Source organism: Nerophis ophidion, linkage group LG09 (genome assembly GCF_033978795.1).
Source record: "Nerophis ophidion isolate RoL-2023_Sa linkage group LG09, RoL_Noph_v1.0, whole genome shotgun sequence".
Lineage (NCBI taxonomy): Eukaryota > Metazoa > Chordata > Actinopteri > Syngnathiformes > Syngnathidae > Nerophis > Nerophis ophidion.
The window spans coordinates 71,033,536-71,047,279 of record NC_084619.1 but is presented as its reverse complement, the minus strand read 5'-3'; the positions used below and the strand labels follow the sequence as shown (position 1 = coordinate 71,047,279).

The 13,744-nt window shown below is 39.6% G+C and overlaps 1 protein-coding gene across 18 annotated transcripts in view; it reads right to left on the bottom strand.

Moving 5' to 3' along the window:
• Positions 1 to 634: 634 nt before the first annotated feature.
• The window catches only part of LOC133559700 (ankyrin-3-like), a 289,963-nt gene continuing 276,853 nt past the window's right edge, over positions 635 to 13,744 (bottom strand). For 14 of the 18 annotated variants that reach the window (XM_061911726.1, XM_061911718.1, XM_061911717.1 and 11 more), the window contains 2 exons: positions 11,025 to 11,116; positions 4,801 to 7,072 (listed from right to left, as the gene is read on the bottom strand). In XM_061911726.1, coding sequence (XP_061767710.1) covers positions 11,045 to 11,116 — 72 coding nt within the window. In that variant the 3' untranslated portion in view covers positions 4,801 to 7,072; positions 11,025 to 11,044. Of the gene's footprint in view, positions 1,497 to 4,800; positions 7,073 to 11,024; positions 11,117 to 13,744 lie in introns of those variants that run through there. The other 4 variants (XR_009808252.1, XR_009808253.1, XR_009808254.1 and 1 more) reach the window with 4 other exon arrangements.

Here is a 13,744-nt window from a genome sequence, read left to right as displayed (position 1 = left end):
TAATGTTATTGTTAAACCAATTGTTGAGGAAAAGAGATTTCCTTTTGTAACATCTGTCTTTATTGTTCCAGATGAAATATTTGGGAGGTGAAAAATAGCTGCACGCTGCCGCTTCACAAAATTGCCCCCAACTCGAACACGTCATAAAGCAGGGGTCACCAACACGGGTCGCCCGTAAGGACCAGATGAGTCGCCCGCTGGCCTGTTCTAAAAATAGCTCAAATAGCAGCACTTACCAGTGAGCTGCCTCTATTTTTTTTAAAGTGTATTTATTTACTAGCAAGCTGGTCCCGCTTTGCTCGACATTTTTCATTCTAAGAGAGACAAAACTCAAATACGGCAAAATCCGGCAAGAAATCTGCGTTCAAAGGACTCCGGCTTATTAGTGATTCCCAAAGCCCAAAAAAAGTCTGCGGGCTATAGAGCGTTTTCCGTTCGGGCTCCAGTACTCTGGAATGCCTTCCCGGTAAAAGTTCAAGATGCTACCTCAGTAGAAGCATTTAAGTCTCATCTTAAAACTCATACTCTAGACCAGGGGTAGGGAACCTATGGCTCTAGAGCCAGATGTGGCTCTTTTGATGACTGCATCTGGCTCTCAGATAAATCTGAGCTGACATTGCTTAACACGATAAGCAATGTCAGCTTATCGTACTTGAAATAACGTGTCTAAAAGTGTACAAACTTAACACCTTTTATCCTCACAATTCAATTTTCCTACATTCAACATTTCGCTCTAGACACACACACACACACACACACACACACACACACACACACACCCCCGCCAGGAAGCTAATTTGTACCCTCGACCCCAATGTGATAAATGCATGAATGGTTATTGAAATATAGATCCTTGACAGGACTACAGTTAAAAGGGTGTGTTTGCAAACTGGTAGAAATTGTACTTAAAATAACGTGTCTAAAAGTGTACAAACTTAACACCTTTTATCCTCACAATACAATTCTCTTACATTCAACATTTCGCTCTAGACACACACACACACACACACACACACACACACACACACACACACACACACACCCCCGCCAGGAAGCTAATTTGTACCCTCGACCCCAATGTGATAAATGCATTAATGGTTATTGAAATATAGATCCTTGACAGGACTACAGTTAAAAGGGTGTGTTTGCAAACTGGTAGAAATTGTACTTAAAATAACGTGTCTAAAAGTGTACAAACGTAACACCTTTTATCCTCACAATACAATTCTCTTACATTCAACATTTCGCTCTAGACACACACACACACACACACACACACACACACACACCCCCGCCAGGAAGCTAATTTGTACCCTCGACCCCAACGTGATAAATGCATGAATGGTTATTGAAATATAGATCCTTGACAGGACTACAGTTAAAAGGGCGTGTTTGCAAACTGGTAGAAATTGTACTTAAAATAACGTGTCTAAAAGTGTACAAACTTAACACCTTTTATCCTCACAATACAATTTTCTTACATTCAACATTTCGCTCTAGACACACACACACACACACACACACACACACACACACACACACACACACAGTTAATCAGTGTTAAAAATATAAAACATTCTCGTGCATTTTTAACCCATCCATCCGTTTTCTACCGCACCTGGTAAGACGTAATTCATTTATTATTGGTTAGTGTGGGGGCTTGCCCTCCTGGGGGTTCTTCAGACCACCAAGCACCGACATGAGAGCCTGTTTCAGGGTTACAGTATGTTTTTATTTTTCAATAAGTCTCTCAGTTGCTTCCCAGCAATTGTCTTTTTCTCTTTCTTCCTCACTCGCGCTCTGGCTCCAGCCCCAACCCCAACCCTGTCTCTCCTCCTGGCCGCTGCTTATAAAGAGAGCGACAGGTGATTAGATGACAAGGCCCAGGTGGGCCATCTACGCACCTGTCGCTGATTTCAAGGCCGGTCCTGGCAACACCCCGCTTCGCTGCAGGCCCGCAGGCCACGCCCCCTCCACAGTTAGCTTCAGAATAACAATGTTATTACAAAGAATAAGAGACCTATTATACTCTAGAAATGTTGGTCTTACTTAAAAATGCACGTGTTTAGTTGTGTTCAGTGTAAAAAAAAATATTATATGGCTCCTACGGAAATTTATTTTAAAATATTTGGCTTTTTGGCTCTTTCAGTCAAAAAGGTTCCCGACCCCTGCTCTAGCCTTTAAATAGACCTCCTTTTTAGACCAGTTGATCTGCCATTTATTTGCTTTTTCTCCTATGTTGGCCCACTCTCCCTTGCGAAGGGGGTCTGGATGAAGTACTGGCTGTCCAGAGTCGGGACCCAGGATGGACCGCTCACCTGGGACATCTCTACGCTGCTGATCCGCCTCCGCTTGGGATGGTTTCCTGCTGGCTCCATTTTGGACTGGACTCTCGCGGCTGTGTTGGATCCACAATGGATTGAACTTTCACAGTATCATGTTAGACCCGCTCGACATCCATTGCTTTCGGTACCCTAGGGGGGGGAGGGGAGGGGGGGGTGGCCACATATGTGGTCCTCTCCAAGGTTCTTAGTCATTGTCACCGACGTCCCACTGGGTGTGAGTTTTCCTTGCCCTTATGTGGGCCTACCGAGGATGTCGTTGTGGTTTGTGCAGCCCTTTGAGACACTAGTGATTTAGGGCTATATAAGTAAACATTGATTGATTGATTGAAATAGAATTTGAAAATCCCAGAAATTTTTTTAAAGACTTGGTCTTCACTTGTTTAAATAATTTCATTAATATTTTTACTTTGCTTCTTATAACTTTCAGAAAGACAATTTTACAGAAAAAATACCACCTTAAAAATGATTTTAGGATTTTTAAACACATATACCTTTTTACCTTTTAAAGTCCTTCCGCTTCTTTCCTGACAATTTAAATCAATGTTCAAGTACATTTATTTTTTTATTGTAAAGAATAATAAATTAATTTTAATTTAATACGTCATTTTGGCTTCTGTTTTTTCGACAAAGAATATTTGTGAAATATTTCTTCAAAGTTATTATGATTAAAATTAAAAAAAAAATATTCTGGCAGATCTAGAAAATCTTTAGAATCAAATTTAAATCTTATTTCAAAGTCTTTTGAATTTCTTTTAGAATTTGTGTTCTGGAAAATCTAGAAGAAATCCTTTGTCTTTGTTAGAAATATAGCTTGATCCAATTTGTTATATATTTTAACAAAATGCAGATCGGATTTTAACCTATTTAAAACATGTCATCAAAATTTTAAAATGAATCTTAATCAGGAAAAATAACTAATGATGTTCCATAAGTTCCTTTTTAATTTTTTTTTCAAAAAGATTCGAATTAGCTAGTTTTTCTCTTCTTTTTTTCCAGTGGAATTTTGAATTTTAAAGAGTCAAAAAATCCCTGCTTTTTTCCTATTTTTAACCATTCAATTAAGTGTTTTTTGCATCATTTATTCTCTACAAAAACCTTCCGTAAAAGGAAAAAAAATGTACGACAGAAACCCTAAACTTTAGACAGACTTGCAACAAGCCCTCATAATTAGGTGTAGGTCTTGTACAAACCCCAAATCTTTGGTCATGGGTCTAGGTTTTGTACAAACCCTAAATCTTTGGTCATAGACGTGCAACAAGCCTAAATACTTGGATACAAGTCTAGTATAAGCCCTAAATCTTTGGTCATAGACCTGTAACAAACCTAAATACTTTGATACAAGTCTAGTATAAGCCCTAAATCTTTGGTCATAGACCTGTAACAAACCTTAATACTTGGATACAAGTCTAGTATGAGCCCTAAATCTTTGGTCATAGACCTGCAACTAACTTAAATACTTGGACAACGGTCTAGTATAAAACCTAAATCTTTGGTCATAGACCTGCAACAAACCTAAATACTTGGATAACAGTCTTGTATAAACCCTAAATCTTTGGTCATAGACCTGTAACAAACCTAAATACTTGGATACAAGTCTAGTATAAGCCCTAAATCTTTGGTCATAGACCTGCAACTAACCTAAATACTTGGACAAGGGTCTAGTATAAAACCTAAATCTTTGGTCATAGACCTGCAACAAACCTAAATACTTGGATAAGTCTTGTATAAACCCTAAATATTTGGTCATAGACCTGTAACAAACCTAAATACTTGGATACAAGTCTAGTATAAGCCCTAAATATTTGGTCATAGACCTGCAACAAACCTAAATACTTGGATAACAGTCTTGTATAAACCCTAAATCTTTGGTCAGAGACCTGTAACAAACCTAAATACTTAGATAAAGGTCTTGTATAAACCCTAAATCTTTGGTCATAGACCTGTAACAAACCTAAATACTTGGATAAAGGTCTTAAATCTTTGTTCACAGACCTGCAACAAACCTAAATACTTAGATAAAGGTCTTGTATAAACCCAAAATCTTTGGTCATAGACCTGCAAAAAACCTAAATACTTGGATAACAGTCTAGTATAAACCTTAAATCTTTGGTCAGAGACCTGTAACAAACCTAAATACTTGGATAAAGGTCTTAAATCTTTGGTCATAGACCTGCAACAAACCTAAATACTTGGATACAAGTCTAGTATAAGCCCTAAATCTTTGGTCAAAGACCTGCAACAAGCCTAAGTAATCAGGTCTTGTACAAGCCTGAAATCGGTCCCTGTCATCTAGGTCTGGTCTCCCACAAGACTACAAGTCTAGACCTAATAAAAGTCGACCCAAGTGCTTCATTTTATTTAGCAAATAAATAATTGGCAAGTCTTCCTTTACAGTGATGCATTCATGGAACCTGGGATATTTCGCCGCCACACAAAAAGACCACACAAACTCCCCTTTTGCAAAAATCAATGCAAATTTTTATTTTGTCCTTTTTTTTTTAAGGTTCATTTTGATTTTTTTTCTTGAAACAATACGGTGGTCGTCGCTGCTATATCCTCTAAAAGGTAACCAAAGTGCTAGAATCATTATTACATCTGAATGGCTTCACTCTCGTTAGTAAAGATTTGTACATCAAAAACTCCTTTTGGGTGAAAACAGGTTGTGGAACACCATAGTTGTCACCAAAGGATGGCGTCGCCCTCGTGATCATGAAGAACTCCATAATGTCACTAATGTCCACTGCGGGGGACATCAGCGTAGCGTGAAACCAAAAGACATTAAAAGCTCCACGCAGCATCAGCTTGAACATTTTTCTCCCATCCAGTGTGTTGTTGTTTATTTGAGTATTGAGAGCTACCAACAATCTTATAGTGGAACCTGAATGAAGGAGGGAAAAATGCCCTTACTTTAGTCAAATTTGGACGCTCACAGTCTAAAAGTGTACAAACTTAACACCTTTTATCCTCACAATACATTTTTCTTACATTCCTCGAGCCACACACACACACACACACACACACACACACACACACACACACACACACACCCGCCAGGAAGCTAATTTGTACCCTCGACCCCAACGTGATAAATGCATGAATGGTTATTGAAATATAGATCCTTGACAGGACTACAGTTAAAAGGGCGTGTTTGCAAACTGGTAGAAATTGTACTTAAAATAACGTGTCTAAAAGTGTACAAACTTAACACCTTTTATCCTCACAATACAATTTTCTTACATTCAACATTTCGCTCTAGACACACACATACACACACACACAGACACACACACCCCCGCCAGGAAGCTAATTTGTACCCTCGACCCCAACGTGATAAATGCATGAATGGTTATTGAAATATAGATCTTTGACAGGACTACAGTTAAAAGGGCGTGTTTGCAAACTGGTAGAAATTGTACTTAAAATAACGTGTCTAAAAGTGTACAAACTTAACACCTTTTATCCTCACAATACAATTTTCTTACATTCAACATTTCGCTCTACACACACACACACACACACACACACACACACACACACACACACACACACACCCTGCCAGGAAGCTAATTTGTACCTCGACCCCAACGTGATAAATGCATGAATGGTTATTGAAATATAGATCCTTGACAGGACTACAGTTAAAAGGGCGTGTTTGCAAACTGGTAGAAATTGTACTTAAAATAACGTGTCTAAAAGTGTACAAACTTAACACCTTTTTATCCTCAAAATAAAATTTTCTTACATTCAACATTTAAATGGGTTGTACTTGTATAGCGCTTTTCTACCTTCAAGGTACTCAAAGCGCTTTGACATTACTTCCACATTTACCCATTCACACACACATTCACACACTGATGGAGGGAGCTGCCATGCAAGGCGCCAACCAGCACCCATCAGGAGCAAGGGTGAAGTGTCTTGCTCAGGACACAACGGACGTGACGAGGTTGGTACTAGGTGGGATTTGAATCAGGGACCCTCGGGTTGCGCACGGCCACTCTCCCACTGCGCCACGCTGTCCCTAGACACACACACACACACACACACACACACACCCCCGCCAGGAAGCTAATTTGTACCCTTGACCCCAACGTGATAAATGCATGAATGGTTATTGAAATATAGATCCTTGACAGGACTACAGTTAAAAGGGCGTGTTTGCAAACTGGTAGAAATTGTACTTAAAATAACGTGGAGGGCATGCGTGGAAAATAGTCTGCAGAAAGGCTCGCAGGATTAGAATCCCCCGCTGTGGGAACACTGGAAATTCAAAAAGGTAAAATCAAACCGTCCCCACCCCCCCCATGTAGAAAGATTATTTATACAGCTCTATGTTACACTCCAAGCTTTAAAAGTGGAAAAGACCCAAGACCAGTGGTATTTAAGAAGTGTCCACCTGCTGCCTCCTTGGACAGAAAGTCTAAAAAAAAGGAAGCGAAAGGTGGGCTGAAGAAAGAAAGCATAAGGCCGGTGTTGAAAGTGTGACGTCTTCATGCGCTCTCGTGTCGTCTTCGCTGGCGCCAAAGTCCCACGGGGGCCGCAGGAAAGGGGAGGAGTTTGGCGCGGCGACCTCCCGGGCGATGTGTGATGGACTGGGAGCGAGTCGGGACCGGAAGGGGGGCGTCGACCCGTGTTGGTGGAAGCAGATCCTGGCTGGAGTCTTGGCCATCCACCCCCCAACCCCCCCAGTCCTTGGTAAGACCTGACCATGGACTATGATCCCCGCGTGGCTGAAGAACACAAAATAAAAGGGGGTTAAAAAAAAAATCACGTGAGGAAACAAAAAGGTGGAAAGCCAGGGCCCGTGTTATCCTAGAGGAGACTGAGGGCTTCCCGAACTTTTCAAGCACGACCACAGGCTTCGCTACACATCCTCAACTATTTGCTATTTTTGTTATTCTTTTGCTTTAATCTGATGTTAAAAAGGGGGTTGCCATGGTAACCTTAGACCTTAACCTTCTCATTTGCACAGATGGACTTGAATGCAGCATACGGGCTGAAGGAAGGAAGGAAGGAAGGAAGGAAGGAAGGAAGGAAGGAAGGAAGGAAGGAAGGAAGGAAGGAAGGAAGGAAGGAAGGAAGGAAGGAAGGAAGGAAGGAAGGAAGGAAGGAAGGAAGGAAGGAAGGAAGGAAGGAAGGAAGGAAGGAAGGAAGGAAGGAAGGAAGGAAGGAAGGAAGGAAGGAAGGAAGGAAGGAAGGAAGGAAGGAAGGAAGGAAGGAAGGAAGGAAGGAAGGAAGGAAGGAAGGAAGGAAGGAGGAGGAAGGAAGGAAGGAAGGAAGGAAGGAAGGAAGGAAGGAAGGAAGGAAGGAAGGAAGGAAGGAAGGAAGGAAGGAAGGAAGGGAAGGAAGGAAGGAAGGAAGGAAGGAAGGAAGGAAGGAAGGGAAGGAAGGAAGGAAGGAAGGAAGGAAGGAAGGAAGGAAGGAAGGAAGGAAGGAAGGAAGGAAGGAAGGAAGGAAGGAAGGAAGGAAGGAAGGAAGGAAGGAAGGAAGGAAGGAAGGAAGGAAGGAAGGAAGGAAGGAAGGAAGGAAGGAAGGAAGGAAGGAAGGAAGGAAGGAAGGAAGGAAGGAAGGAAGGAAGGAAGGAAGGAAGGAAGGAAGGAAGGAAGGAAGGAAGGAAGGAAGGAAGGAAGGAAGGAAGGAAGGAAGGAAGGAAGGAAGGAAGGAAGGAAGGAAGGAAGGAAGGAAGGAAGGAAGGAAGGAAGGAAGGAAGGAAGGAAGGAAGGAAGGAAGGAAGGAAGGAAGGAAGGAAGGAAGGAAGGAAGGAAGGAAGGAAGGAAGGAAGGAAGGAAGGAAGGAAGGAAGGAAGGAAGGAAGGAAGGAAGGAAGGACGGACGGACGGACGGACGGACGGACGGACGGACGGACGGACGGACGGACGCACGCACGCACGCACGCACGCACGCACGCACGCACGCACGCACGCACGCACGCACGCACGCACACACACTGCACCTCCATAACGCCCTAGACCATGACACCTGTACACAGGGACGGTATAGCTCGGTTGGTAGACTGGCCTTGCCAGCAACTTGAGGGTTCCAGGTTCGATCCCCACTTCCAACCATCCTCGTCACTGCCGTTGTGCCCTTTGGCAAGACACTTGAGCCACCAGCTCCCAGTGCCACCCACACTGCTTTAAATGGAACTTAGATATTGGCTTTCACTACGTAAAAGCGCTTGGAGTCACTAGAGAAAAGCGCTACATAAATATAATTCACTCCACTACACGGTTAAGTAACACAAATGTAATATTGTCAACACAAATTATTTGTGATTTGGAAATTTGTTTTCTAAAAAACAAAAAAAACGGCAGTTGAGTAAACAGCAACACAGACCCGTGTGAGACAACCATGTTGGGATTATTGTTTTAAATTACTATCAAATACGTCAGGATAAAACAAAATTCTTACTCTTATAAACGCCTTGTGCTCTCTGCAGTTGAGTTAACATTCCAACACAGACCCGTGTGTGACAGGTACACTCTTAAGATTTTGGGGGAAAATATGAAATATTACGATTAAAAAAAAAAAAAGTAGTACAAAAAAGTAGTCTATCCTACTTTTATAAACGCCTTGTACTCTCTGCAGTTAACCTTCGTCTTGTTTTAGTTTTTAAATGCATAAAAAACACCACATACATTTATTTTTTTGCATCAAAGCTTTTTGACTTTGTCAGGAACCTCTTTGTCAACAAAATAAAACATTTACATTTTTTTTCACTAAATTATAAAATGCTCTGGTAGAAATTATGCCCTTGGTGTTGTTAGGGTCGGTTTCGACCCAGTTATAAAAATAAGATGATAAAGCAATGATAAGAGCCAAAACTGAACACACTGACAGCCAGCTCCTCTCCCAATCATGTGAGCTTTAGTGGATTCTCATTTTACCTTGTTATCCTGTACAAAAACAAACAAAAGACGGACACTAAAAGTGTCACTTTTTGCCACTCTGATTTTGTTTTTTTATTAGTTTTGGAACTAGTAATCTATTTCTCTTGGTTTCATTTGCTTGATTGGTTGTTGTTTGTTTGATGTTGGATTTCTGTTGCTAAAAAAATAAGTTTTAGCCTTTTTCTTGAAGTAAATATATATGGGTCGAAATTGACCCGTAACACCATATACGTTACTATAGTTAAAATTCTTAAAATGAAAAAATAAATAAAACACATTTATTTAAGAGATGTGTTCTAATACCCCTTAGTAATAGTTAGGTAACACAACAACCTTTTTTTTTTTATTTATATGATTCTCTTGAGGTTCGTTTTACCATTTTTAAAAATTGAAATCGAGGGGTATACTGACAAAAAAAGGCCCAATGGCCCAAACCAAAAATATTAAAACCAATATTTTCAAGGATAAGGAAGCCTAACAAGGTAACCAAGAGATGAGAAACAAATTGGATGATAGATAATTGTTTTTAGTGTATTTTACAGCTGATTTAAGACATGGGTCAAAACCGACCCGTTAACATAAGAGATGGTAACAGAAAGCTAACACAAGAGGAAGGTTAAGTAAACAGCAACACAGACTCATGTGAGACAACTATTTTAGGATTATTGTTTTAAACTACTATCAAATACGTCGGGATAAAACAAAATTCTTACTCTTATAAATGCCTTGTACTCTCTGCAGTTGAGTTAACATTCCAACACAGACTCGTGTGAGACAGGTACACTTAAAATTTGTGGAAAAAAATATTACATTATCAAAAAAAAACAACTTTAGTACAAAAAAGTAGTCTCTCCTCTCTTACTCTTATAAATGCCTTGTACTCTCTGCAGTTGAGTTAACATTCCAACACAGGTACACTCTTAAGATTTTTGGGGAAAATATGAAATATTGCTATAAAAAAAAAAAAGTAGTACAAAAAAGTAGTCTATCCTACTTTTATAAACGCCTTGTACTCTCTGCAGTTGAGTAAACAGCAACACAGACTCATGTGAGACAACTATGTTAGGATTATTGTTTTAAATTACTATGAAATACGTCAGGATCAAACAAAATTCTTACTCTTATAAATGCCTTTTACTCTCTGCAGTTGATTAAAAGCTCTAACACAGACTTAAGTGAGACTGCTATTTTGGATTATTACATAACATTTCTCTAATGACAAGTCTTACTTCGAATGGATGCCTGCTGCTCTCTGCAGTTGAGTAAACACTAACACAAGACTGCTATGTGACATTATTTTCAAATATTCCTATCAAAAATACATGAGTAAAAAAAAAAAAAGGATCTCTTACTTTTATAAATGCCCTGTACTCTCTGCAGTTGAGTTAACATTCCAACACAGACTGCTGTGTGGGAAATGCCTGCTGCTCTCTGCAGTTAAGTGAACGCTCACTTGACATTTTTGTACAAACACTTTGTTAAAAAGCCAAAATGCTACTCAAATATAAATTAAATAAATGACTTTTATTATAGTCATTTTGATTCCAATACATCCATCCATTTATTTTCTACCGCTTGTCCCCTTTGGGGTCGCTGGATCCTATCTCAGCTGCATTCGGGCGGAAGGCGGTGTACACCCTGGACAAGTCGCCACCTCATCGCAGGATTCCAATACCATATTGATAAGTAATATTGTCAAATACAATAATCAGTGCTCCTGAGTCACTATTCGGGGACGAGTGGCACTCGATATGAATATTTCTTTATGGAGATGAAAATGAGGCTGTGGTTACCTGGCAGGTGAGCACGCCTCCTATGAGTGAAACTTCCTGTCTCCCGGCCTCTTGTCCTCATTTCGCCGGCTCGTCCTCGCCCCGCCTTCCTTCTGGAACATAAATATGGATAAACACAAGATTAATAAAAAAAAATGGCGTTTGAGTCACCAAGTTGCAAGACAAACGCTGCAGTGTCACCATGGCAACCACAAACACCTGCACGGAGAGAAGGTGCGTTCAAGGAGGGTGGGAGAAAATGTTAGTCACAAAGAAGCCACAACATTAGGTACACCTTCATCCAATCAGCGTTTCCATGAAATATTTAATAGCACATCAAATAACCAACATGACGTCATTGGGCAGGTGTACCTAATGTTGTGGGTGCCCAAGGGACGCGGCGGCCATTTTGCTTTTTTCACCTTCGGAGATAGACATCTACATATTTAAAAGTTATTTATTTATATTCATAGTCATATTTGAAAACAGCTAGTGTTTTTCCATTTGTTCTCTTTTTGGTTGTCCGCTAGTAAACTGTGTGTGTTAACCTTGAAGCTTTAGGAATGTAAGGAGTAGCAATACTCCCTTCTTATCTCTTCCTGCCTCAGGCTAAGCAGAACAACAGATATGTGTATTTGTTCCGGTAGGTGTGGGCGGGGGAGATATTGGAGAAGACAGCGGTTCCTTAGGGTTTTCAGATCAACTAGGTGACGCAAATTGAATGTGTTGTTTTTTTAGGTTGGTCTCTCCAAAGCTTTGGAATAAATTGCAAAATACCTATTCTGTTATGCGTTATTTAAAATCCGCTTATGTGTCATCAAAAGAACTTGGGATCGACCAGCAACTTAAATTACCTCGGAGGAACATCTGGTCCAAACGCAACACCATTTAGATTTTTCTTTTCAAAGAACTGGAAAGTGCAATTCTTAGTCGTAACATAGTGTGGATGTTGATGAGCCAAACCTCAATGAGGTGCTAACAGTTAACAAGATAGAATACGACTCATTGGTGTATACCAGCAAAATGAGATCAACAAGCTAGCATGCTAACAATAGTACGCTTATTAGAGTTAGCATTAGCGAAGTGCTAAACTATGACACTAGAGTGTATAACTGCAACCTAGCATGCTAAAACGCTAACTGTAACCATACATCAAGTACCAAAATGCATTACTTGTCAGTGCACATTCGAAAAATTAGTTAAAAATGATTCGCGTGGATCAAGTATCTAAAATATGACTCGGGTGTATACCGACAGAATTAGCTAAAAAAGCCAGCATACTAAAGTTAGCATGCTAAATGGTAGCGTTTGTCAAATAACAAAATATTTGACGTTGAGGTGTGTCCTGGCCAAATGAGCTAAAAAAAAAAAAGCTAACATGCTAGAATGCAAAGTTACATTTTAGTACTTCACTAATGCTGACACTTAAGTGTATGACTGCTAAATTAGCTAAAAAAAAAAAAAAGCTAGCATGCTCATTGTAAAATAAATCAAGTATCAAAATATATTAGTCATAGGTGCACATCTGAAAAATGAGTTAAAAAATTTATGCATGGATCAAGTACCGAAAATATGACTCGGGTGTGTAACGACAGAATTAGCTAAAACATTTTTTTTTAAAAAGGCAGCATGCTAAATGGTAGCGTTTGTCGAGTAACAAAATATTTGACGTTGAGGTGTGTCCAGGTCAAATGAGGTAAAATAGCTAACATGCTAACAATAGCATGCTTAGAGTTAGCATTAGTGACGTACTAAAATATGACACTTAGGTGTATAACTTAAGTTAAGTTAAAAGTACCAATAATTAACTAAAATAGCTCAAATAAAAGCTAGCATGCTAACAACAGTATGTGGAGTTATATTTTAGTACTTCACTAATGCTGGCACTTAAGTGTATGACTGCTAAATTAGCTTTAAAAAAGCTAGCATGCTAACTGTAAAATACATCAAGTATCAAAATATATTACTTGTAGGTGCACATCTGAAAAATGAGCTAAAAATGATTTCCATGGATCAAGTAACTAAAATATGACTTGGGTGTATAACAACCAAATTAGCTAAAAAAAAAAAAAAGCCGGCATGCTAAACGGTAGCGTTCGTCGAGTAACAAAATATTTGACGTTGAGGTGTAACATGCTAACAATAGTATGCTTAGAGTTAGCATTAGTGACGTACTAAAATATGACACTTAGGTGTATAACTTAAGTTAACTTAAAAGTAAAATACCAAAAATTTGCTAAATTAGCTAAAAAAAAGCTAGCATGCTAACTGTAAAACACATTTAGTACCAAAATATATTAGTCGTAGATGCACATCTGAAAAATGTGTTAAAAATGCTAAACGGTACCCAAACTATGCCCTCTAGAATGATCTTAACAAAGCCATCTTATTAACGTTAGCATGCTAAATGGTAGTGTTTGTCAAGTAACAAAATATTTAGGGATGTAAGGAGTAGCAATACTCCCTTCTTATCTCTTCCTGCCTCAGGCTAAGCAGAACAACATATATGTGTATTTGTTCCGGTAGGTGTGGGGGGGGGGGGGGAGATATTGGAGAAGACAGCGGTTCCTTAGGGTTTTCAGATCAACTAGGTGACGCCAATTGAATGTGTTGTTTTTTAAGTTGGTCTCTCCAAAGCTTTGGAATAAATTGGAAAATACCTATTCTGTTCTGCGTTATTTAAAATCAGCTTATGTGTCATCAAAAGAACTCGGGATTGACCAGCAACTTAAATTACCTCG